Source organism: Nanorana parkeri, unplaced genomic scaffold, assembly GCF_000935625.1.
Source record: "Nanorana parkeri isolate BGI_ZX_2015 unplaced genomic scaffold, ASM93562v1 scaffold63, whole genome shotgun sequence".
Taxonomy (NCBI): domain Eukaryota; kingdom Metazoa; phylum Chordata; class Amphibia; order Anura; family Dicroglossidae; genus Nanorana; species Nanorana parkeri.
In genome coordinates, this window is record NW_017306331.1 from 434721 (window position 1) to 462312 (window position 27592).

The 27592-nt window shown below is 42.7% G+C and overlaps 1 protein-coding gene across 1 annotated transcript in view; it reads left to right on the forward strand.

The window, feature by feature from the left end:
* Positions 1-27592, forward strand: part of CUNH2orf61 (chromosome unknown C2orf61 homolog) — a 75870-nt gene that overhangs the window by 26830 nt on the left and 21448 nt on the right. The window contains exon 7 of the mRNA XM_018576283.1: positions 26799-26903. Coding sequence (XP_018431785.1) covers positions 26799-26903 — 105 coding nt within the window. The remainder of the gene's footprint in view (positions 1-26798; positions 26904-27592) is intronic.

Sequence of the window (27592 nt, forward strand, 5' to 3'; positions counted from 1 at the left end):
TCCCTTTTATGTATTTCACCTGTGTTTTAGATGTGTGCCTGAAGGTTTGCTGTAAGCACCAGTCCAGTATTCCTTTGACAGGACCAGCAGATGTGAGATGATAATTGGGTTGCCTACAGAGTACCAGCATCTGCAGATATCCAAGGAGAGGCCAGGGTTAACAATGTATTATCTTTATTACTGAAATACATTATCTAAACTATACAGGTCATGTAGCTAATCAGATTTAGTCAGTGCCTTACACGCATATAATCAGCCACATGTGTATTATATACATGGCAGTAATGGCCCTCACTTTCTGATGATTTAACCCCCTCCCCCCTCCACTGGGAGAATTGCTTTCCAAGTGGAACAAATACAAGTAGAAAAGAAGAAAACAAAAATTAAAGTGATCTCTTTAAAAGGATGAATTGCCAGGATTAAACTTAAAGGAGCCGACCTGTGACAATGAGACTGTCACAGGTCGGCTCAGTAGATCGGGAGGTGAGCGAACAGATACCGGCGTTCGCTCACCTCTCGATCCTGTCACGGCTCTCTGCTGTACAGGGAAGGGGCTGGATTCCCCTCTCCCCGCTCCGATCCGCCAGCGCTGACTGGCGGAACGGACGGGGGAGGGGGCGGGTACAGCTGGCTCTGCCTTTAGATAGGCAGAGCCAGCTGTCAGTCACACAGCTGGGCGGATCCCGGCACAATTGTCGGGATCTGCTTCAGCTGCGGCGTCTCAGCTGTAGCTCGCGGTATACTGAGCCTAGGGTGACGGGAGGACGCTAGTTTGTGTCCTCCCGTTACCCTAAGGAGAACTATGGGGAAAAGACTTAACCCCATAGTTCTCCTTTAAAGGATATTTAAACCCTCCCGTTTTTTTGCATATATCTACTGCTAGCAAGCAAGATATATGCAAAAAGTTAAAAAAAAAAAAAACCCCCGCTCAAACAGCAGTTTAGACTCACCTGTGTTCCGTGTGCGGTCCCGTGCGAAAATTAGAAATGTCTCGAGCGGCCGTTCTTGACTAGGGCCTGGCTGTCCTTACCAGAATGTGGACCATGTGCCAATAGTGGGTCATCGTTCACTGTGGGTGGACCTCCACAGGGCTCTGGATTTCTAAGCACTAATGCATTGTGGGAGGATATACAAATTCTACTGACATATACTAGTAGAAGATAGATGGGAGGACTGGGCTGAGGGTCATTTGTCTCCTCAGGCCTGTATTAGTAAGATATGCTGGACTATTGTCTAGGAATGGAGATACTTCAACATTTAAGCATCAATCAAAGCCATTCTACAGCCACTTACCACATAATGGCCAGTTGGTTGTTAGTAATTCTTTTCTGGGAAGATACCACTGGGAATTTGGTGGAACAGTTTGTATGGAATTGTACACTCACCAGCCACTTTATTAGGTACACCTGTTCAATTGCTTGGTAACACAAATTGCTAATCAGCCAATCATATGGCAGCAACTCAATGCATTTAGGCATCTAGATGTGGTGAAGACAACTTGCTGAAGTTCAAACTGAGCATCAGAATGGGAAGAAAGGGGATTTAAGTGACTTTGAACGTGGCATGGTTGTTGGTGCCAGATGGACTGGTCTGAGTAGTTAAAAAACTGCTGATCTGCTGGGATATTAACGCACAACCATCTTTCGGGTTTACAGAGAATGGTCCGAAAAAGAGAAAATATCCAGTGAGCAGCAGTTGTGTGGATGAAAATGCCTTGTTGATGTCAGAGGTCAGAGGAGAAAGGGCAGGCTAGTTTGAGATGATAGAAAGGCAACAGTAACTCAAATAACCACTCGTTACAACCAAGGTATGCAGAATACCATCTCTGAATGCGCAACACGTTGATGGGCTACAGCAGCAGAAGACCACACCAGGTGCTACTCCTGTCTGCTAAGAACAAGAAACGGAGGCTACAATTCGCATTGGCTCAGCAAAATTGGATAAACGAAGAATGGAAAAACGTTGCCTGGTCTGATGAGTCTCGATTTCAACTGCGACATTCAGATGGTAGGGTCAGAATTTGGCGTAAACAACATAAAAGCATGGATCCATCTTGATTTGTGGTAATGGTGGTAATGGTGTAATGGTGTAATGGTGTGGGGGATATTTTCTTGGCACACTTTGGGCCCTTGATGTTATCATGTCAATATGGACCAAAATCTCTGAGGAATGTTTCCAAAACCTTTAATCTATGCCACAAACAATTAAGGCAGTTCTGAAGGCAAAAGGGGGTCCAACCCGGCACTAGCAAGGTGTACCTAATAAAGTGGCCAGTAAGTGTATATATTGCAGTATACATTATGGAAAAGACAATGTCCTAACTGGACATACAGTGTAGATCAGCAGGATATGTGTTAAGGTTTCATGGTACTGATGGCACTTAAACACAGCAGAGGTTGTGATGATTGTACAAATAATGCTTTAAACTTTTATGGCACATTATCACAATTTCGCACATCAATGTTTCAGATCTCACTTACTCAATAAGCCTAACGCTTGAAATTTCTTTTCACTTTCCCAGAATAGTTATAAATATGATATGATATAAAGTGCCTATAATACTAAGTCTTCACTGTGACCCATCATCCAGTATAATGAGTTTCCGCCACTAATGTGTTTCATGTACAATCTCCTAAAACTTGTAAGTTGCAACAATTGATGTTCTTTATTCAAGTAGACACACAAATCTCTCCTAGAATATTGCTTTTCTTCCAGAAGAAGATTTCTTTCAACCTTTCAGCAACAAAGATCTCTGTATTCCCTTGTGTAATATATTTGAAATTGATTTCAAGTGTTTCTGTTCTTATTAGTTTGGAGGGGAAAGATTTTGCTCTCGTACTTGAGATCATCAGTATTGCCATGGAATTTATATGCATTTAAAGAGATGTAAACTAATTTCTGGGCTCCCAGAGAGCTGAAATAGTTTTGAAACAAAGTAGAAAAAAAACAGTCAGCCAATTTCAAGTGAGAACGGAAAGCAGGGATGTGCCAACGCAGAGTACTTATTGTCATTTAAATCAATTGATGTGAAAGGACCATTGGATGCTAGGTGGTCTAAATAACTCCCTATTTTATTAGGTATCTTGGTGAGATATTGCAGTTGGAGTTGCTGGCTCTTCCCTAGCTCTAAATATACAGCTCCTGCTGTATTCTTTGTAATGTATATTAGAAAAAATCTAAAAGAGAAGATAATGTGGGCAGATGGGTAGACCTCAGCACATGTCGCTTCTGCAGTATCAGTGTAAAAAAAAATGTTGTGGTCTGGTTCCACTTACTGCTATACTGTACAGTTGGAGCGAAATAACAGGTTTGAGTGGATTGCTCTTTACATGCCATCCTCAACCTTCATTCTGGTGACAGTCCCTTCAGCCGACAGGTTTTCAGGGTTCTACTCTGGATGTCTATTACCACATTACAATACAACCATTTAGAGGTTCCTGCAATTCATAGAGGCAGATACCCACCTGCAGTCCACATGTCTGCCCTTCAAACTGTCAATATCATCCAGAACTTTCATGAAGGTCTCACAATGTCATCATTTAAAAGCCACCTCTTCTCTGCTCACCTTGGATATAAGCAGAGAATTCTTGTGAGGTCACATAGGAAATTTTATGGTTAAAGGTCAAAAAAAGTGGGGCTATTAAACGCAGCACATTGGGTTGAGCAGCCTGACGGAAGCCTTATAGGAGCGGGAGGGCGTCGTAAGACGTCCTTCCCCTCCCCCCCCCCGCTCGTGCGCGGCACCCAGCACGCACACAAGTGGGGAAACCGTCAGAACTGTAAACAGCCAGCGATGGGGCATCTCTAGAGACACTTGATCGCTTGTATTAGGTGCGGGTGTGCCCCCCCCCCCCCCTTGATCTCTTCTCCTGTCCCCGAATGCAAGAAGTGATGTATATTACATCACTTCCGCATTCCTCTGTCACTCTCCGGTACAGAAGCCGGAGAGAAGCTGATGAAGCAGATGATGTCTCCATAAAGAGGACCTGTTATGTGAATTGGCTATCACATAGGGAGCTTCTTAGCCCCCTACGTGAAAGCAATAAAGTTAAGTGTAAAAAAAAAATTTTAAGCATAAAAAAGAAGCTAAAATAGCCACAAATTAAAAAAAGTAAAATAACACAATTTTTTTTAAAGTCCCCGTCCCCCCACATACATACGCAAACATGTGTCGGGTGCGCTAACGTGCGAAAACGACGATTCCGTCTATTGTGCCGCACATGTTACATATTGCCGTGAACGTCGGAATGCATGCAATCATTTTAGGGCCATTAATTACTGATAACAATAAACTGATGAGCAGTAAAAGCTTTTAAAGCGTCGCCTAAGGCCAATTTTGGGTGTGGTCGTTTTCTGCGATTTTGCGCACGCGACATTTTAAGGCTTGACATGTTTGGTGCCTATTTACCCGATGTGACCTTCTTTTATATTGTACCAAAAAATTGGGGTGATAATAAATGCTTCATAACATTTTATATGGAAACAGGTTTTTTTTCAAATTTAGGGTACCTTTTTGTTATATAGTAAAAAAATTAAAAACCCCAGTGGTGAATAAATACCACCAAAAAAAAGCTCTAACTGTCCCCAAAAAATGTTATAAAATTAATTTCAGTACAGCGTTGCATGACGGAATAAACATGAGTCAAAGTACTGCAGCGCTGAATACTGAAAAATGGCCTGGACAGGAAGGGGGTTTAACACCCTGGTCTTCAAGTGGTTGAGGGTTAAAATTGCTTCTAGCTTCTATATTTTTTAAAATGTTAGGAGGGGCTGTGAGGGGTCTAAGGTGGCTTGCCCATTGTATATTAATGAAGCTTATCAGATAAACACAATCCTAAAATTTCAGTCCCCACTCTTTCTATAAGGACAGACCACTGTGAAAGGGCTAAGAAAAATCTGGAATCAGCCATCTTGCCTGATGAACATATAGAGGGGTTTTTTCAGACTGCAAAAGTGGAAATACACTTTAAGGCTTTCTCCTGGAAGATCCAACATCAATTTGTTCTCCTGCAGATAGACAACAGTGTGACAGTAGTGTAGATACAAGGGGGGACACACAGCCAATTCTCAAAGAGCCATCCATAACATATTGGAGTGGCCAAAGAAAATGAGTGCACCCTCCACCAGAGACATTTCATCTTTCTGGGCAGCACATAGAGTTCCAACAGCAACTATCTGCTCAAAAACATGTTCTTCTCAAAAAAGATAAGTATGGGGAGAGCCTTATCTTTTTCCCTATCCTGTTAATATATTATTTTTCCTTAGCATTACCCTCCTGGTTCAGCTAGTTATTTACCATATGTAAACTGCCACATAGTCACCAGGAAAATATAAAACCGAATTGATACTTATCACAAATTTGCTTTCCTGGAGTCTACTAATGGCAGCATACAGTACATGCCCACTTGTGTCATTCGAATCTATTTACGGATTGGCCGGGGTTGGGCTCAAACACTTCTATAGATATTACTGGTCCTGTTGGTAGTTAGGGGCAGGGCTAATATCATATGTATGCTGCCATGGGTAGGCACAAAGAAAGGAAAATTACAGTAAGTATGGAATTTAATTTTCTGTTATGTAGTGGAGGTGAGGGGCAGAGGATCTGCTAGCACAGAGTAACTAGGAACTCCTAGAAGAGGACAGAGCTATGGTCTCCAAGGAGGGAAGCAGCTGTGCATGGGAATTAATTAGTCAATATTTCTAGTAAGTTCAAAGATAATTTTTATTGTAAGTCAATAAAAATTGTTTATGGAAATGAAAAACATGCAAGTAAGCATTTAAGATACTTGTTTTTTTCTGTGCTCTTACCTGCAAATTTTTAATTTGGTGACAGGGTTTCTTTAAATGAAATTTCACTGGCAACGAAATCTGTGAAAGCAGTTGTCCCAAAATCAGTAAGCTCATCTCTAGTAGTAAGTACATACGGTTAACACTACAATAATTGCTCAAAAGCTTTTATTGCTGTTAAGGAAAGACCTAATGTTGTGGTTAAATTCCCAAACATTTTATTTCCTTATTATCTACCTTTAATGTGAGTCTTTACAAATAAAGGCCCCCCAAAGCCCCATAATGGTTTGTTGTCAGCACTTGAACGGTAGTTGCAGTCATGTGCTTGTAGCCTAACATTACACAGGGAAATATTTTGGGTGATCGCAGTCCACATAGCTAACATGGCACAGAGAGGAAAGTAGTAAGGCGAGTCACATAACCTATTATTTAGCTAAGCCCTGACTTAGTGGGAAACACTGTTCAGTATTATTTAAATTAAACCATCACATGCTGCAGGGGATAGCACAGCCGGATGCTTGCCAAAACAACAGGATTGATTGTTTTGTTTAACTTCAGCGGGTTATATTGTTCCTTACAGAGATGCCCAGAATCCTCTGAAAAATGTAAAGGAACGTTCCGCTGGTGTGCTTTTATTTATTGTTGGGGTCTTGCTTTAGTTTGTTGTTGCATTTTGTTATTATTTGTTCTAAAGGCACCTTTATACCTAGAATTCTAAAAAATATATGTATAATAAGTACTGATACATTTAATTTAGAGATATCGTTCATTCTTAATATATCATAGCTTGCTGTATTTTAAAATTACTTGTCTCTTTATGTGTTTAATACTGTAACAATTGTAATGTAGGTGAAGCTTAAAGTTCATGTATAGCCAAATCTTTTTTTTAGTTTTGGATAGAGTAGGGAAGGGTTAACAACAATTTTAGGTTTATTATTTGCCATCTGTGTCCCATTGGGGAGATCTCTCTTCACTTCCTGTCCTGGAGATGCTACAAAAAATTAGATGAAGTCTCCCCAAAGTGAAGCGAATTCTTCTCTTATACAGTGTCACTGGACCAGGTATCCTCATTGGATGTTTTACTCTCACCTCTTGCTCTGGTGTTAACTCATTGTGGATTAGGGAGTTGTTTGTAGTCCAAATGAGGAGAGCAGCTTAGGGTGACAATGCCGTTCCTCCATAGATACAGTATGGGGAGTGTCCTCACCCTTGTACATGAAGTCTGTGAAGGTTCTCATTCATCCAGGTCATGGTATATCTGAAAAAATAAGTCAAGGCAACTGGACTTGCTGTATTTTTCTTGAAGACGTTTTAGCACCTCCTAGTTCCAATTATGTAAATGCAATCAACACCTGGTTGCGATCTCCAGGTGAAAATAAATAATAAAAAAATAAATAAAAAGGAACTAACACCACATCTAAGGACTGGTAAACTGCGATGCACAACATTTTTGTTTTTGGATTTAGATATACTTTTAATCTAAACCAGGAGAAATAGGGAAGAAACAGAGGGGGGCCTTTGCCGTTCCATGTGGGCACAGGTTTTATTAAAGTGACCCTCCATAAGGGCATCGTGGTAAAGAAAGGGCAGTGACATGGAATACATAGCTGTAGACTTTGAAAAGTGTTGTCAACTGCCTTATGCTGCTGACATAATATGGAAGGAGTGGGTGGATATGAAAGGCATGTTAATTGCGTTACAGAAATTTTGGCATCTGTTCCTATATATGGCAACTGTATATTTAGCTGTTTAGCTGCCGATTCTGCCAGGATGAACTCCAGGCAGAGAAAAACACAAATTAAGCCCTGTTGCTCACAACAGGGCTTGGAGAACAAAGTGCCTGGAAGCTAAGTGGCGTTAAATATGTATTATTTAACAATTTAGTAACTATATTTTATACTATATCCCACCTCAAACTAACCACTCAACCATCACGTTCTCAAACAATTCACCCCCACACAGCTACCTCCTCATGTATCACTGGCCCCTCCCTTTTAGATTCTAAGCCCTCAGGGGCAGGGCCCTCCTTACCATCTGGTCTTGAATTGTTTTGTGATTGTAATGTCTTCCTTATATTGTAAAGCGCTGCGCAAACTGTTGGCGCTATATAAATACTGTATAATAATAATAATAATATTTTCAAATGCAACAAGTATACATGTTTGAATTTGTCTTGATATGAGCTTTCTATAATACCCTGCCCAGTAGCACTCAGTCTCGGGGAGGGACCGTCAGCATTAGCAGCCAATCAGGCTCTGCTGAGTTCACATGTGCTTAGAATAAACATAATGACAGCAGGAGAGAGCAGAGTGAGCAGAGGGATGACCTCAGCACTGCTCTTTCCTTGTACAATCAGCAGGCTACAGGCGTGTCCATTAACTAAGATGCGCTGCTTTTGCTTCTGCAGAACTGTTGCCATATAAAAAATTTGAGCTGCCTGTCTGGAATTCACCTTTAATGCTGCCACAATGAATCAAATGCCAAAACATCAATTCAATTCAAATTCAAAGCTAGGATACGCTCTTAAGCCGATGCAGGCAGCAATTACATTTCCTGGGACTTATGTGTCTCTTTCAGAGGTACAATGGACTGGACAAATAATGTGCATGTACAATGCAACAGGATGCAATGATAAGTTCCAAATGATCTAGAGATGTATGCGTGTGTCAGAATATCAGTAGAGCAGAAGACTATGTTATATGTGGGTGACGGATGTTTACATTTCATTATCTGCTCCTCAAATAATAACACGTTTGAATCTGCTGACATGCTGCATGCCATATCACACTGCTCCGCTCTCTCAGATGTTTAGTGTTTGGTGGAATTTATGCCTCTTGAATTGTTGCCGGGCAACAGGAAAATAACTTATGTGTAGCGTCTAGCACTGTGGATTTGTAAGACCTGTGCCAGTTACATGCTGTACACATTAAAGCCGTATGTACTAACAGGTAATACAAGGTGGAAGCATGGAGAATGGGGCGGACAGACAAGTACTTCTCAATGCCACAAAACTGAGCCCAGGAGCACGCGGTGGGAAAGATGAACTGTCGCTTTGTTCTTTTAATCTTTATTATTTATACTGTCACTGGACTGTTGCCCCATAGACAATTAAATAAATTTTTACTGGAGAAAGAGAGTTGGACAACAATGGTTTGTATCTGAATTTTATTCTTGAAGCGGAACTACACCCTCTTATCATTTACAGCCAAGGAAGGTGCCATCTTAGCCTCTATTTGGATTACAGTTGCCATGGTGCTGCACATGTGATCAGCTACAACACCAGCCATTGGAGGGCTTGAAAGTTTGGTTGAGAGCTGAAATAAGCAGACTGGTAACATTGATAGTTGGCATGGCTTAAATGTAACTGTTTTGGGAGACATTACATTGGTGGGTAAAGCTCCTTTTTAACTTTGTTCTCCAACTGTAGTTGTCTAGTGAAAATGTATCTGATTGGTGATGTAAGGACACAATGGCGGCCACGCATGCGCAAAAGCCCAATCTCGGGAAGTATGCCATAGTGCGCATCCGCAAGGTGCGTGGGAAGACGCTCGGACGGATGACACACAGGAGGTGAGGTAGCTGTCTCAATTTTTTTTTTTTAACAGGTAAAACTTTTATTGAAATTTTTATACAAAAAAGACAATCACAAAAAGACAATGACAATTACAGATCGATCTTCTGAACACAGCATTTCCAGCAGTCAATACAAGACAATACAATAATGGTAACTCAAAAAATAAAGATACAAATACATCCAAATAAAACGATTTGTGGACCAGTACACTCAGTGCCCGGGATATTACCGAATTAAACCCCAGGGTCAGCCCAGCCACTGAGGGCAAGCCCCCATAGGGTTAGAGAGGGGAGTAATAGGAGGAGGGGGGATGGGAGCAGGGGGGAGAAGCAGTCCAGTAGAGAAGGGGAGAGAAAAAGGGAAAAGGAGAGAAGAGGGGAATGAGATGGAAGCCCAGGTCAGTCCCAGAAGGGCGGGATTGGCTAAGGAGAGAAGAGAAAGGGAGGGGGAAAGGAACCCGGGCGGGGGGGGAGAAACCCAGGGCAAGAGGACCGATAGGCAAACATAGGATTATGCTTACTTCCAGAGGCAGGGGGGAGTGTTCTAAGGAGCTCCACTCAGATTACCACGTCCCTTATCCCCCCCCCAGCTCTCAAAGCCACAATCCGACTCCCCCTGATCACCCCTCAGGCGATGCAGGCGGGAGCACGGTCTCTCCACCCGGGCCCTCCAGAGTGAGGCCCCTAGCCGCCACCCAATCCCCCCAGACCCGATCAAATTTGCGCACACAGTTTCGGCTCATATATGTTAGTCTGTATATCGGAAGCATCCGGTCAATCGTGCCCAACCATTGTCCCACCGTAGGAGGGGAGGGCAGCTTCCACCTCAAGGTGATTTCCCTATGGGCGTAAAAAGCCACATGGAATATAAGAAGCTTTGTTGCCTTAGGAGCCTGCAGCATCTCCCCACAGCCCAGTAGGAATATCAGTGGGTCCATGTCAAGCTGATGTCCGGACACCGCGTTTATCGTAGAAACCACTGAGTCCCAGTATGACCGGAGCCCTGCACACGTCCACACCATATGTAGGAAGGTGCCCTCCTCTCCTCCACACCTAGTGCACCTTGTGTCAGCATTGGGGTATATTTTTGCCAATACTGCGCCGGTTCCGGTTTTCTGCATCCACTGCCCGGGACTCCAGTGCTTTAACTTTAGTCTGGAGGATGCGCAGTGTCGCCGTGTGGGCCCCGATGACATCCTCCACCTCACCCACTCTACCTTCCACCGGTCCCGAAATCCATCCAAGTCTCTCCGGAGCAGCCCGACATCAGACTGCAGATGGTCAATCTTGGCCGTCAACGCACTCTGACACCCCGAGTTTGCCGCCATCACCGCGGTGAACTGGGCAGGCCCCGACAAGGCCTCCTCTGGAGCTTCCGGCTGGGCCGCCATTCTGGCGCGTGGCTGTTTCAGTCCGCGGGCCGGCGGGGACTTAGGAGTAGTGGGGCGGCTTGTAGATGACCTCCGGCGCCCCAGAGACACACCCCCAGGATCAGGGCTTGGTCTGGGCTCAATCCCCCGTCCACTCGAGTGCTCCACGGGGCAGGAAATAATCAGGATAGTAGGATAGGTGGCGGAGCACAGTTACTACACGTGTGCTCCGGTCGCCATCTTGGACACGCCCCTAGCTGTCTCAATTTAGTGACTATATAAGGATGGGCCTGCCTGCTTCACATTGTTGATGGTCTTGTCAGCTTGTGTTGCCTGTTATCTGTGCCTCTGTCGATTTGCCTATGACCTGTTTGACTTGGATTGCCCTGGACTACTCTTCTGATTGCTGCGTGCCCCTGAACTCGGCCTGTTCTCTGGATTTGCTCTTGTCTGCTGATTTTGTGCTTCACTGCCCGGCTGGATCTGACCTTTGGCTTCCTCGACTACGACTTCTGGCTCCTGAGTCTGTTTCTACGCTGCCCGCCCGGTTGCTGACCTCTCTACAGGAAGTCTCCTGCACGGTGTCTGTCTCCAATCCGTGGCACTCGTGCTCCATGCTGCCCTGCGTCCTCCTGTTCCCAACTCCAGGGGTCGCAGGACACGAGTCGCAAGAGACGCCTCCCCGTCTTCCGGTCTCATGCCCAGGTACGTGATAGTTGACTATGGAGAAACATGAAACCGTTCTTCAAGCGGAACTACAACCTCCTATCCTTTACATGGTGCCATCTTAGCCTCTATTTGGATTGCAGTTGCCATGGTGCTGCACATGTGATCAGCTATGACACCAGCCATGGGAGGGCTTGAAAGTTTGGTTGAGATCTGATATAAGCACACTGAAAACCTTGACAGTTGTCTTGCCTTGAAAGTATCTGTTTTGGGAGACAGTTAAATTGGTGGGTCAAGTTCCACTTTAAGGAGAATGTGTGCTGGCTTCATACATGGTAAAGAGGCACTGTAATCTAGTAGCCTGTAGGCAAGGTCAGCATTGTCTTAAAGCACCCCACAAATCCCTAAACATAGCAAACTATAAGTGGTTGGCCATCCCCTTCCTCTCTCTGTGCCTCCATATTGGTCAGGGAAGATGGCCTCCTTTTGAGAAAGGAGCCACCCTAAAACAGAAAGTAAGGGCCAGTGCTCAGGGGACCAGCTGACTCTGCAGGAGTCTAAAACTTTTCAACATTAAGCAGCAGCATCCATTGTAAGAGATTGAATCAACATTTGGAATAGTTTAAAAACCATTTGACTTTAATATAACTTTAAAGAGATAAAAGGTAGAGCTATCCAGTGACTTTGCTTAAACTGAGAAGATGTCATCAGTCTGCTGTATATAGGAGGAAGCATTTCCTTAGACCCCTTTCACACGGGCTAATCAGGAAGGGAACTGTGCACAATTCCATTCCTGATCAGAGAGGTACAGATTGGATGTTACTGCTGTGACATTCGTGTCCGTACAGTTTTTTCCACCATCTTGCAATGGAGGAAAAAACTGAAATGACCGGACCCCATGCTGATCTATGGGGAATCAGAGGTAAACAGACATGTTTCCGTTTACATCAGATTACCCCAATCTGGCATGATCGGGTCTGCCGAAACGGAACACTGCTCCGTTTGTTTTTCCGGACCTAGCTGGAGTCGGGGGCAACCAAGTGTAAACGGACCTGGGTGCATATAGATTTAGATTGGGCATCCGATCGGGTCCACCTTAAAAACTGACAAGCGGACCCGATCGGCCTGCCTGTGTGAAAGGGGCCTAAGTCTTCTTCCCCCCGTGATCAGACTGCAACAATGTTGCTTTGTATCAAGTTACAATGTGAGAGGCTGAAGCAGGGGGATAATCTGTGTTAGACATTTGTTAATACAGCCATGAACTGGACAGGCATTGGGATTTATACCTCTCTAAGCCTGTGTTACAGTTACACATTTATAAATCATTTGCAGAGTGAACAGCTCCGCTAACATCTTAATTTTACTTTCACACCACAATATTGCAACTCGGGGGAGATGAGAAACATAGGAAATGGTGGCCATAATGTGGCATAATGTGGTGTGGATCTACAACACATTCACAAATCTGTTTGCTATGCAAACCTTTTGAAAATATACTCCCTTCATGTTCATTCATTTAACATGAAAAAAACCATATATGATGCTAGGTCCACTTTAGGAAAAACAGGAGGTGAGACGTAATTGGCAGCAGAGGCGAACCTTAATAGCAAATACAATATAAAAATAAAACAATGCCTTTCATCCCTATGACAGCATATCATTTCCTCCAAGACTACAAAGGCAATGTTCAGAGTTTGTACTTTCTACACCCCACATAGCTCTAAAACATATAGGCAGGTTAAAAAACTGTCCCTGTTGGTCTGAATATGCAGGTGGCATTAGACTGTTAGGTTCCATATAAAGTGCTGTGCAATTTGTTACCACTGTATAAAATATCAAAATTATTATTTTTTTATATTTAAGGGATAGTTTGTTTAGTGTAGAGATATAATAAGTGACAACAAATTTAATTTTATTGTGGTAATTCATCATGTTCTGGTACCCAGTGCGGCAGTCTCAGCTGAGGATAAAATATATTAAAGTCACCATTATATCCTTTGTTTACTTCATGCTTCATCTGTGCCCTTTATACCTGAGTGACAGATTATACCTAATACAAGTAAATAAACAGCAGGTCTTTTCCTTATTGTTCTACAGCAGCCAGGGAAGTAAATGGTGTTCCAGGGGAACAACCGCATTTGCAGATTTATATGATAAAGAACAATTTTTAGTAAATCAGACATACATATCTTGTAGGGCCACTTTTGTGATTGTGTATATTACATTTTACAGATTTACTCATAATGAATTGTCCGGAGACTAAAAAATAGAGCAAACGATAGGTTATGTATTAAAGCCATTCCTTACAAATAGCTACCAAAAGGAACCATACATATTTTAAAGCCTAACTAAGGGCATGAATAACATGAATAACAATGCCCCACCTCCAGATGTGTGTTCTGATATAGAGGAATACTTACCTTTATCCATAGTCTTGCAGTCTTCCGCTCCGCCAGTTCGGATGCGATGACCACTTCCCAGGGGCTGACTGGCAACTTTTAGCCCAGGTGGCAAGTACACCCCGGGGCCCCATGGTGCAGCGGCTTGGCCCCCCTCTTGCTTTGCCTCTTCTCCCTGCCCCTGCCTGCCACTTTTGCCATCCATGTTACGGTAGTGTGAATGGTCGGGGGATGTGAGGACTCACTAGTCAGTCCATGAAAGGGGTGACTGGCTGGGGAATGGGCTGCTGGGCTCCCTGCATGGTTCCGCTCCATGTCCGGTACTTTGGCACTCTCACCCACTGTGGGCCACCAGACTTCTAGGCTGTGAGTTGTTGGAAGGATAGTGGGAGAAGCCGGACAGTGTCAAAGTCAGTGTTCTATAATTTTTTTCGACCCCCCCCCCATAAATGTTCTCGACCACGTCACTTACGGTGGGGCCACGTCATCTGAATCAGATGTTTTCATGACCCCCTTCATGCACATGCGCACCTGGAAGTGACGCGGCAGATACATTTCTGGGTTTAGCAAAATTATAGCACACTGCTATTGGAGGGAGGCCTTGTCAGTTCTGTGCAAGCACGCGACCGCTGCGCCCCTTTTAGTTCTGTAAAGCAAAACAAACGACAAACGCACTCAACAATTTGTTACCAGTTGTACAGTAAGGTGCACACGAAATGGGCTTTGAACAGTGGTACTGTAGAAAGGCATCATGGCACACTCACAAACCAGCATGTAAAACAACTTGTCTCACCACTAAGGACAATGACAGAGGTTTGGATACACGTCTTCTGCAAAGGATGTGTAAGCCGCACTGCCGCGCCAAGGCACCTCTTATAGTGCGGTCCTAACTCTAAACTATGAGAGTCTCCATCTTGGAGCACATGGGGGCAGAAGATATCAAATTGGGTGCAGGCCTGTCAGGAGGACGCCCCACCTCCTTAAAGGTACAGAGACACACAAGGGATCCCGCACATCCCATTGGCAGCTGAGAAACCCCATGCGTCGCTGCACCAAATCGGTAAAGCAAAACAAACGACAAACGCACTCAACAATTTGTTACCAGTTATACAGTAAGGTGCACACGAAATGGGCTTTGAACAGTGGTACAGTAGAAAGGCATCATGGCACACTCACAAACCAGCATGTAAAGTTCTGTGTCTGACTTCAAGCTGTAGAGTGACTACAACTCTCAGCACATTATACAGCAATGCAGAATAATACCATCAGCTATAGAGGACTACAAATCCCAGCAAAACATGATACAGCAATGCATAATAATAGTATATTAAATTGCTACATGCTCTTTGCTTCTTTGCTCTGGGGTGTCAGTCCGATGTCTTGATCAGAAGGTCTCAGAAGGGGTGGGGAGGGTCTTAGCAGGGGGGGGATGTGCGGATGGCGGGAGAGCTGTAAGCAGGCACCATATGGTTCCCCAGAAGGCTGCTGCGTTGTCCCCAGCAAACGTGGAATCTAACACGGCCGAATCAATTTGAAAAATGAAAGCGCTGGTATCATTTTTTAGTATCAGGGAACTCTCATCAATACTGGTATCAGCATCCCTGGTTTGAAGGCCTTCGTAGGTGTCAGAAATCATGTGTAATAATACTAGCTAAGACTCTGTCCCCCAGCTCTGTCTTGCTCCGCTCCCCTTCTGCTTTATCTGTGAAGAATTTATAACACAGGGTGCAGAGGTCAGCGGTGTAATGCACAGTGCAGAGGGTCAGCGGTGTGATGACAGTGCAGAGATCAGCAGTGTGATGTGCAGTGCAGAGATCAGCAGTGTGATGTACAGTGCAGAAGTCAGTGGCATAACACACAGTGCAGAAGTCAGCGCTGTAACACAGCGTACAAAAGTCAGTGGTGTAACGCACAGTACAGAGGTCAGCAGTGCGATGCATAGTAGAGAGGTCAGCGGTGCAATTCAGAGTGCAGAGGTCAGTGGTGTACAGCTGTGTGTCGTAGAGTACAAAGGCAAGTATTAACGCTAGTGCTAAGGTGAGGGTGTGAAGCACAGTGCAGAGGTCAGTGGTCTAACACAAAGTGCAGTGGTCAGTGATGTATGCACAGTACAAAGGTCAGTAATAGCGCACAGTGCAGAGGTCAGCAGAGTGATGCACAGTGCAGAAGTCTGCAGTGTAATGTAGAGGTCAGTATGAAATGCAGTGCAGAGGTCAGCAGTGTAATGTAGAGGTCAGTATATAATGCAGTGCAGTGGTGTAATGCAGAGGTCAGTATGTAACGCAGTGCAGGGATCAGTGGTGTAATGTAGAAGTCAATATGTAACGCAGTGCAGCGGTGTAATGCAGAGGTCAGAATGTAATGCATTGCAGAGGTCAGCAGTGTAATGTAGCGGTCAGTATGTAACCCAGTGCAGAGGTCAGCAGTCAGTATGTAATGCAGTGCAGAGGTCAGCAGTCAGTATGCAACGCAGTGCAGAGGTCAGCGGTCAGTATGTTACGCAGTGCAGCAGTCAGCATGTAACGCAGTGCAGAGGTCAGCGTGTAACACAGTGCAGCAGTCAGTATGCAACGCAGTGCAGAGGTCAGCTGTTTAATGTAGAGGTCAGTATGTAAAGCAGTGCAGAGGTCAGCGGTCAGTATGTAACGCAGTGCAGAGATCAGCATGTAACGCAGTGCAGAGGTCAGTGGTCAGTATGTAATGCAGTACAGAGGTCAACATGTAACGCAGTGCAGCAGTCAGTATGCAACACAGTGCAGCTGTCAGCATGTAACGTAGTGCAGCAGTCAGTATGTAACGCAGTGCAGCAGTCAGCATGTAACGCAGTGCAGCTGTCAGTATGTAACACAGTGCAGAGGTCAGCGGCCAGCATGTGATGCAGTGCAGCGGCCAGTATGTAACGCAGTGCATCGGTCAGCATGCAACGCCGTGCAGCAGTCCATGTAACGCAGTGCAGCAGTCAGCATGTAACGCAGTGCAGTAGTCAGCATGTAATGCAGAGGTCAGCATGTAACGCACTGCAGAGGTCAGCATGTAATGCATTGTAGCAGTCAGCATGTAACGCAGTGCAGAGGTCAGTATATAACGCAGCGCAGAGGTCAGTATGTAATGCAGCACAGAGGTCAGTTTGTAACGCAGTGCAGCGGTCAGTATGTAACGCAGTACAGAGGTCAGTATATAACGCAATACAGAGGTCAGTGGTCAGTATGTAACGCAGTTCAGAGGTCAGTATGTTACGCAGTGCAGCAGTCAGCATGTATCGCCGTGCAGAGGTCAGCATGTAACGCAGTGCAGAGGTCAGCATGTAACGCAGTGCAGAGGTCAGCATATAACTCAGTGCAGAGGTCAGCATATAACGCAGTGCAGAGGTCAGCATGTAACGCAGTGCAGAGTTCAGCACATAACGCAGTGCAGCGGTCAGTATGTAACACAGTGCAGAGGTCAGCATGTAACGCAGTGCAGAGGTCAGCGGCCAGCATGTAACGTAGTGCAGAGTTCAGCATGTAACGTAGTGCAGAGGTCAGTATGTAACGCAATGTAGCGGTCAGTATGTAATGCAGTGTAGCGGTCAGTATATAATGCAGTGCAGCAGTCAGCATGAAACGCAGTGCAGAGGTCAGTACGTAACGCAGTGCTGAGGTCACCGGTCAGTAACGCAGTGCAGCAGTCAGCATGTAATGCAGTGTAGCGGTCAGTAATGCAGTGCAGCAGTCAGCATGTAATGCCGTGCAGCGGTCAGTAACGCAGTGGTCACACAGAAAGAACAGGGACTTACTTCCATCCCTGCCATCCTCTTTCCTCTCCTGGTGTGGGTGGGTGGGGGGAGCAGCAAGGTTTCCTGCACGTTTTCAGGTGATTCCAGCCACTTCCTGCTGTCCTCCCTTTAGGACCCAGGCAGACAGTCAGTAGGAGTGCAGTCTCCCTCCCAGCCAATAGCAGAAGAAGTGGGCGGAGGGAGCTGCCGAGGAGCTCGAGCACTACATGGGCTAATATTGACAGGCAGCCGAAGAGCTTCTTCTCCTCCTCCCTGGCTGCTGCAGGAGCAGAAAGGAGAGATGAAAAAGCGATTGCCGCTGCGCCGGCAGGGGCCGTTTTTACAGCCACCAGAGAGGCCCGGGGGGCAATTGCCACCCTGCCCCCCAGCCCAGTCCGCCCCTGCCGCTTCCCCAAGGCCACTCCTATTGCCTATGGGCTCATCACATTTGGGTAAATTCCTCACTTTGACAGCTGTCACTGATACAGGTGACCCCATTGAAAGATTTTCCTTTACCTCTGTTCTGGTGATGACTGTAGCATTTTGATTTCACATCCAATTCACGATTGTCACCAGGACAAGTATAGAAGGTTTATCTTTACAGCAGGGACACACACCGCAGTAAAAACCTAAAAGTAGAGCTGTTACTGATTAAAATTTTCGTGTTCGATTAATCTAAATTTTTTTAATCGATTAATTTCGATTAATTATAACGCACATAAATAATTCTTGTCTAAGCAACAATGGTAATGGGGACAGGGCCACACAAAGAAATTTAAAAAAAGGTAAATTTAAAAAAATTAACACGTTCAGGTTTTATTGAAAGGGGAGGGTTACAAAAATGGAAGCTGCTCTCTTCCGTGTGTATATGGGACGGTTGGTTATTAAATACTCCACTCCATTTTTTTGTCATTTGAAATCCTTTTTTTCTGCGCTGGCTATACACACTTGAAGAGCACTAAAAGGATTTCCCACCCTTCCCGATACTAACACAATTTAAAGAAAGGTTTTGGCTATAGATATATTTTAGATGTGAAACAAGAAATCAGTCAACGGAGGTTTATAATGCCCATTGGCTGCATTGATTTGATTGAGTTAATATGTCTCCCTGTTTGGCACAGATCTTGTAGTCTACAATGGCCAGTGTTGTCAGAAAGGGTTATATAAGTCTGAAATCTGATGTACTGTAGATAATTATAGGATAAGTGAATTTTCAAGATGTACTTATCCTTTTTGGCCCTCTCACCGAGCTAATCTACCCCTCCATTACTCTTACCCAGATGCCTACCAAATGTAACCTCCAGAGTTTATTTACATCATTCTGGCAAAACTTCTGTGTTTCGGCCTTCAGACTCGGCCCCGAAGAAGTCTATAGGGAGCTAAGGCACAGGCATAAACAGTACACAGAATGCTTTAGTGGAAGGCTGTAAACAACTGCTGGAGGCCACGGCTGGGGGGGTCAAGGTAAATGTGCATTTGAGGAGGTGGTGGGTACTTGTTAGGTCAGCAGTAAAAGTAAAAGTAAAAGAAAATCCAATATTTTTGGTCACCACAACAGCAATATACCCCTGACAGGGGTATAACCTTCCCTTACTTCATGCAAAACTAAAAAGAAAGTTTTGACTTCAGTTCTAAAGCGAGTAAAGCTTATAATTTGTATCCCTGATGGGGAGATACCTCTTCAGTTCCTGTCCTGGTGTCTCTCTATGTGATGTCTCTTTTGCTTATGCCCGAACAATAAAAGAGATACTTTATTTGGAGGTGTGCTGGTGTAGGTTTTCCTATGACAGGACATCAGGACAGGAATTGAGGTAACACAAAATGTAGACACAGGTAATTATTTAATAGTCATCCCTATAATTTATTTAGAACTTAATTTTGTCGATTGCTATAGCTATTCTTTAAAAATTAGATAGATCAATAACTCAATCAATAACAACTTTGCTTTTTCATGTAATGCTTCATGTAATGTTTGGCTGTTCTTTAGCAGTCTGTCACGTATGCATGATGTATCATTATACTCATTATAGCTTTAAATATGATACTGTGTGTTGATGTTACAGGTTTGTATTACACACATGGCACTCTCAAGTTGTATTTCTTATTACACAGCATGACATTTGCTCTTGTGTAAGTAATAATATATATGTGACCTGCATTTATTATGTATAACTGTTTTCATCTATACAGGACACCTTCTGTCATGAATTATAAATGGAAAGCCCTTACGAGGCTATAAACTTTGTGCCTTGGCAATGGATATTGTTATATATAAATGTTAATCTTATATTTGGTTTATCATTTCTTCTTTTTTATGGACCAAACAATTATCCCACTGCATATAAAGCAGAGTTCCAAAACGGGAATGTCAAAACTGCTTTTTGGTAATATATATTTAGGCAAAGGACATAAACCATGAAATTACACACCAGGGACCTCTCAGCTGCTCTCTTTAAAACGATCAAAGTCAAACGTGGACTGTCAATACTAACGTAATGCTTCTACCTGAAAGATAACACCATGCTCACAATGGCATGTTTGCTGGTAAACTCTCAGATCAAAGAGACCAGACACTATATGAAGTAATATGCAGGACACAGGTGAAAGGATCAGTTTCAGGGCTGAAAAGTTTTCACATCATGTGGAGCTTGTATCTTCTAAAGGAAATCGGTCACGGTTAAAGTATATAGGCATCCATTAAAACATTAATATTGTGCCGCGCTCATACCCCTGAGTACTTGTTACAGTTTCTGTGATAATTATGGAATAATCATATCATATCGTGCTAGTTTGCAAGATTATGTATCTAATAAAAATCCACATCATTATTAGTGCAATATTGACATATAAAGTGCAAAAGTGCTTTAAAAAGTCCACTTGAAAAAATAGACTATAAGTGCAGCAATCTAAAATTGTGCGCCCCAATCCTGAGTGGGTATTCAGCAAAGACACAATCCTCAGTGCTTCTTTGACTAATCACTGTCCACTCCCCATAGAATAACTTTCACCTCAAGAAGCAACCTTATATTATAAAGGTCTGATAGGCGCTTATTCCCTCTTTCAATCTCGGGCGGGGTGAAACCCAATGTTGGCAATAGACAAATCCTCCTCTACTTTGCGGCTTGTGTGTATAGTTAACTCCAATAGTGACTCACTTGCTGCGCTTCCACTCGGTTCAACAATTGAAGCAAGCGGAAACAAAAACAGGAAACTCCATAGTGTGCTCCATAACCACATACAAATTTTATTAGGATAAAAATGTACTCACAAACAAGAATGATGAAAATGCATAAAAGTCAGATAAAATCTCTGGATACAATTAGCAGCGCTGCCATTTTCAGTATACTCCCAAGCTCCTCCCTAGGACTTAGGGGTACGAGCGCAGCATACTATTACTGTTTTATGGTTCTTATTTTGGATAGACACTCAAATTAGTGCTTGCTGCTGAGATAGGAGCTGAGCGTGACGTTTTTATTTGATAATATAGGCATCCATTGCTTATCTCTTCTGTAAATGCTAGTTGCCTGGGCGTCATGCTTATTCTTAGGTTAGTTAGTTATGAGTCAATTACCCCAGGACAGGTACACAAAACAGGTGCTGATCTCTTGTGCAGCTACTCCTCACTTAACGACCTACCTGTGGCTCAGACTTACAACCAGCTCTCCGACCAGTTGGTATTGTACACTGTACAAGAACTTGGGTCAGGCTCATCTTGCATTACCCTTTCTCAGTCTCAGTCTTGTTCCCGCAGTCGGTCAGGCAATCAGTATTCACTACTGCACTGTACATTAGAATTTACAGTATGCAAACCTAAGTAGACATGTGCGATTCATTTCGTTCCGAATCAAAGCTCGTACGAATTTTCTAAAATTTGGACATTCGGACACATTCAAATTTCCAAATCCCAATGCATCCGAATGTGTCCTAATCCAAATTTCCATTTCCAAATTTCAGATTCCGTCCACATTTGGTTTTTAAAAACGAAAATTGGATTGGACATGTGACTTTTCTGGTCAATCAGATGTGTTCTTCGGTTTATTGCATTCGAATGTGTCTCATTACGAATTCTGGAAGCCTCCGCTTTAGTTTTATGTATATATGGCTCCCAATAATCATTCGTACTACAGAATACTAATTATATATACATAATACTAAAGCTGATGCTACAAGACCTGAATTTATGAATAGCATTCGGGAGCTCCCGAATGTCATTCGGGTCTGGAAGCCTCAGCTTTAACATTATGTATGTATATTGTACAGTATATGGCTTCCAGACCTGTATTGTTTTCTGGAGCTCCCGAATGGTATTCGGACTTCCAAATGACAATCGGGTCTAGGAGCTTTAGCTTCAGTATTAATATCTGTATTTGGTTTTCTGTTAGGCGCAACGAATATTCGTTCGCAAACTCATCCGAAACTATATTCCTTCGCAAACTCATCTAAACTAACGAAAATTCGGATTTTGTCCGAATCCGAAATCCCGAACCGAATTGAATTTTGGACCCAAATCCTGAAATAACGAAAAATCCGAACCGAACCAAATTTTTGTGCAGCTTAAAAGTCTAAACCTAAGTATGAATTGCACATTAGAGCTGATTTCCTCTGTTCTTCACTTAGCGACTAATTTGCTTAACAGCCTAGTCATAGGAATGGAACTCGGTCATTAAGTGAGGAGTGTGTATAAGCAACAGTGGAAATGGAATGCCATCACATGGAGTTAATTCACAAGATATTAGCTTCAAAGGGCATATCTGTAAAGAAAAGAAAGTAAAGTATCAATAAGTTTCCTTGTTTTATTTTCTCAGAAAAAAAAAGATAAAATCTGATTAATATAATATAAATACTGTAGGCTACTAAGGGTAAAAAAAATATCCAAGAAAGAAAATAGAGCAGTGCCAAATAATAGTACAATACAAAATGACCTGCATTCTGCTCTGTTTTATTTTTGGAGAAGGGCAGTCATGTGCAGTAACATTAGGAGAAGCAGCTATAGAATGTCACCCCCAGCTCCGGAGCTTAGCACCATTCTCATCTCAGCTATACACGACTTGAACAACTCAGCTCCAGATCTTCCACAGCTCTTAAACCTACACGAAACAATAATGATCTCTCCCCATCTCCAAGACATGAAGAGCTGGAGATGGAGCCTTATAAACCATAATATGGAAGACATGCGTTGGCAAATGAGCAGGAAAGAGGCTACCAATTAATTGTATTGGAAGAAAAGTAATAATGGGCAACTCAGCATTGAGTGATGGATATCTAAAACATTTGAGCATAAGGATACTGGCAGGTCAACTCATTGTTTGGCTTCTGCCAATAGAAATAATCTTCTGTTATTACCAGAAATGTTTTGTGCATGCTGATCTCCTCCCATCAGCACCCTGTGCTGTGGGTGAGTCAGTCACTTCTGGACTGGTACTGCTGGGATTTGTAGGATTTGGGCTGCCATCTTCAGTAAGCGAGCCAGAGAAGCATACACTTTTCTTAATAATGTGTGATTAATAATCAAAAAAATACATTCAGTGGCACAGGAAAAATGCTATGATTTATTCTGGAGTTAATCAATCTTTTTGGGATTGCTAATGGTGGGATTTGTGTGATTTGGGCAGCCATCTTCTTTAGTACACTAATCTCAATAATTTAGTGAATAATAATAGAAAAAATATCCTGTGGCTGAGGCACAATAATAATGATATATTTTATTTGGGGGTCTGTCACTTTTGTGGACTGGTAATGCAGATATTTGTGGGATATGTGAGGCAAAAGCTTGATCAACTACTGTGTGTAGTTTTCAATTCACCTGTTACCTTTCTGTTATATATATATCTTGGATGTTGTTCACTGAGTAACTATGTTAAAATTATCCAGACCTGTATTGTTTTCTGGAGCTCCCGAATGGTATTCGGACTTCCAAATGACAATCGGGTCTAGGAGCTTTAGCTTCAGTATTAATATCTGTATTTGGTTTTCTGTTAGGCGCAACGAATATTCGTTCGCAAACTCATCCGAAACTATATTCCTTCGCAAACTCATCTAAACTAACGAAAATTCGGATTTTGTCCGAATCCGAAATCCCGAACCGAATTGAATTTTGGACCCAAATCCTGAAATAACGAAAAATCCGAACCGAACCAAATTTTTGTGCAGCTTAAAAGTCTAAACCTAAGTATGAATTGCACATTAGAGCTGATTTCCTCTGTTCTTCACTTAGCGACTAATTTGCTTAACAGCCTAGTCATAGGAATGGAACTCGGTCATTAAGTGAGGAGTGTGTATAAGCAACAGTGGAAATGGAATGCCATCACATGGAGTTAATTCACAAGATATTAGCTTCAAAGGGCATATCTGTAAAGAAAAGAAAGTAAAGTATCAATAAGTTTCCTTGTTTTATTTTCTCAGAAAAAAAAAGATAAAATCTGATTAATATAATATAAATACTGTAGGCTACTAAGGGTAAAAAAAATATCCAAGAAAGAAAATAGAGCAGTGCCAAATAATAGTACAATACAAAATGACCTGCATTCTGCTCTGTTTTATTTTTGGAGAAGGGCAGTCATGTGCAGTAACATTAGGAGAAGCAGCTATAGAATGTCACCCCCAGCTCCGGAGCTTAGCACCATTCTCATCTCAGCTATACACGACTTGAACAACTCAGCTCCAGATCTTCCACAGCTCTTAAACCTACACGAAACAATAATGATCTCTCCCCATCTCCAAGACATGAAGAGCTGGAGATGGAGCCTTATAAACCATAATATGGAAGACATGCGTTGGCAAATGAGCAGGAAAGAGGCTACCAATTAATTGTATTGGAAGAAAAGTAATAATGGGCAACTCAGCATTGAGTGATGGATATCTAAAACATTTGAGCATAAGGATACTGGCAGGTCAACTCATTGTTTGGCTTCTGCCAATAGAAATAATCTTCTGTTATTACCAGAAATGTTTTGTGCATGCTGATCTCCTCCCATCAGCACCCTGTGCTGTGGGTGAGTCAGTCACTTCTGGACTGGTACTGCTGGGATTTGTAGGATTTGGGCTGCCATCTTCAGTAAGCGAGCCAGAGAAGCATACACTTTTCTTAATAATGTGTGATTAATAATCAAAAAAATACATTCAGTGGCACAGGAAAAATGCTATGATTTATTCTGGAGTTAATCAATCTTTTTGGGATTGCTAATGGTGGGATTTGTGTGATTTGGGCAGCCATCTTCTTTAGTACACTAATCTCAATAATTTAGTGAATAATAATAGAAAAAATATCCTGTGGCTGAGGCACAATAATAATGATATATTTTATTTGGGGGTCTGTCACTTTTGTGGACTGGTAATGCAGATATTTGTGGGATATGTGAGGCAAAAGCTTGATCAACTACTGTGTGTAGTTTTCAATTCACCTGTTACCTTTCTGTTATATATATATCTTGGATGTTGTTCACTGAGTAACTATGTTAAAATTAGACTAAATAATTTGTCTGAATACGTTTGCATGATTGTGTTATAAATACAATGCAAATTTCTATTCTTATGTGTTAAAGATTAACTCCAGGCAGAAGAAAACTACCCCCGCACTGCAAGGATTAAGTGCTCAATTTTGCCTGGCCGGATAGACTGGTCCCTGCAGCCTCTATTTCCTCTGCTCTGGTGATGTAATGTCCCTTACGGGTTCTTAGAATGCCGGAGCGAAGGGGGAGAGAGGCTGCGAGAACTGATCTGGCAGCCAGGCGGGATCAAGGTTTGGGTGAGTATATCTTTGTTATTTTAGACCCTGGACAAAAACGAACACTTAACCCTTGCAGTGCAGGAGGTAGCCCCACCACAAGAGTTAAGATTTCTCCTGCCCGGAGTTCATCTTTGAGTGCATCATAAATAAAGGCAATGTTGCAGAATATAGACTGTAGTTGTGTGGTAATTAAGAATTTGTTGGGTTTGCAATGAAAGGCCCCCAGACCTGAAACTCCCTTGTGCACCCCAGTGTCTCAGTCTTCCCCTGGCCATGAAGACTTATGGTTTTATTTGCTGTAATGCCAGCACATCTGGAGACATGGGGGAGACTAATATTGTAAATATTAGTCTGATTATCAAATTGTCATATAGAGTTTTTACAGTATGTCTACACTAAGTGGCCAAAAGTATGAGGACACCCCTTCAAATTGTTGAGTTCAGGGGTGCAAAGCCAGCTCCATATGTTCGATGAGTTTTGTGTGAAGGAAATTGAGTAACCTACACAGAGCCCTGCTCTCAACCCTACTGAACACCTGTGGGATCAATTGGAACATCAAATGTGAACCATGTCTTCCCATCAAACATAAGTACCTGACCTCAAAAATGCTGGAACACCCTCCGAGAAGAGTGGAGGTTGTTTTTACTGCAAAGGAGCCAACTCCATATTAATGCCCATAGTTTTGGAATGGGTTTGTTGGTCAGGGGTCATCAAACTTTTGGCTATATAGTGTAGCTAACATACGTTGATGGATTTGTATTAGCCTATTACTCCACTTCTGGGAAAAGCCCCACTATTCACAGGATAAGTATTTCCTGTACAGAAAGCAGGTACAAAGCATTTGCAATCTAGTATACAAGCAGCAACACATTGTTTATAAAACTGTTAAAAATGCCTGTTCCCCAAAAGTCTGTATGTTACCTGCTTAGTGGCTCTTATGGACATATGTGGGAGTCGGCACTCAAAGAAGAAACGGTGCTTGTGGATCATGAGGCTGTTTATGAGACATCTTTATGCTTGACTTTTTTAGACACAACACATGACACTGAATAGCACATGAAATGACAAATTATTTCAGCTCATGAGCAACCATGCCACCTATCTTATGTAATACTCACTATTAGTTGGCCAAGGGCCTTGTTACCCCCCTTGCATACAGTGCGCTTTTGATGCACCTTGTTCTGAATGTTGCCGCCAGCAAATATCACCGCTATCTGGTACTAATACCATCTGATGTGACTGATGAATGCAGGGGTGTGTGTGGTGGTTGTTTGACAACGTCAATTATTTTACATTTCACTTTGGGATGTTTTATGCATTTATGGTGGTCTACACAGTTTCTAATAAACTGCATCAATAAAGGGAAGTAATTTATATCCAATGCTTTTCTTTCTTTCTTTCTTTCTTTCTTTCTTTCTTTCTTTCTTTCTTTCTTTCTTTCTTTCTTTCTTTCTTTCTCTCTTGTTATTGTGAACAATGTTAAAGAACACATAACTAATCACTCATTTCTGTTTATATGATAGAAAAAAGGACCTGGACCAGGAGAGTATAATCTGAAAAGTGTCCCTTCTCGGAGTATTTCATCAAGTTTCAAATCAAGTGTGCCCAGGTTCCGTTCATCTTCTAATGTAAGTCCACAGAAGCAATATCTGAACTTTGATCCTTTTGACTTTAACTAACAACCCGACTCATGCTTTCTATAGCTGAATCACAGGTACATTGGCAAAACAGACATGTAAAAGTGACCTGCAATGGTGAACTTCAGACCACATTATATCATGTAACAGTAATTTAATATAATTCAATTTTTATGAAAGGCTGGCAAAACATTAAAGTAGTATTAAACTTGCAAACCTTTTTTCAATGAATCCAGATCAAAGAAATACAGTATACAATGCCCAGCAAAGTAAGTCTTTAGTTTTTTGCCAAGCACTTACATCCATCATGTTTACAAAAAGCTTCTCCGGCTATCTTAGTTCAGCTTCCCTGAACTTCCTGTCCAGTACAAGATCCCAAGGGACAGAGCAGTCACTAGCAGCTGTCCATCTACTAGCTTGGAGAAGGAGGGAAGGAGGCAAGAGGAAGAAAATAAACCAGAAGAGTGGCTTTTACCTTACTGTGTCTGTGTGTTTGTGGAGAAACACAGCTTACTAGCACACACAAGGGTGGCTCCATAGGAACCCTGCAAGGGAAAATGCCACCCTAAAACAGGATATCAGGGCCAGCGCTCAGAGGACCAGCTTATTCTGCAGGCACCTAAAGCTTTTAAACATCAATGAGCAGCATCCATTGCAAGTGATTTCATCAGCATTTGAAA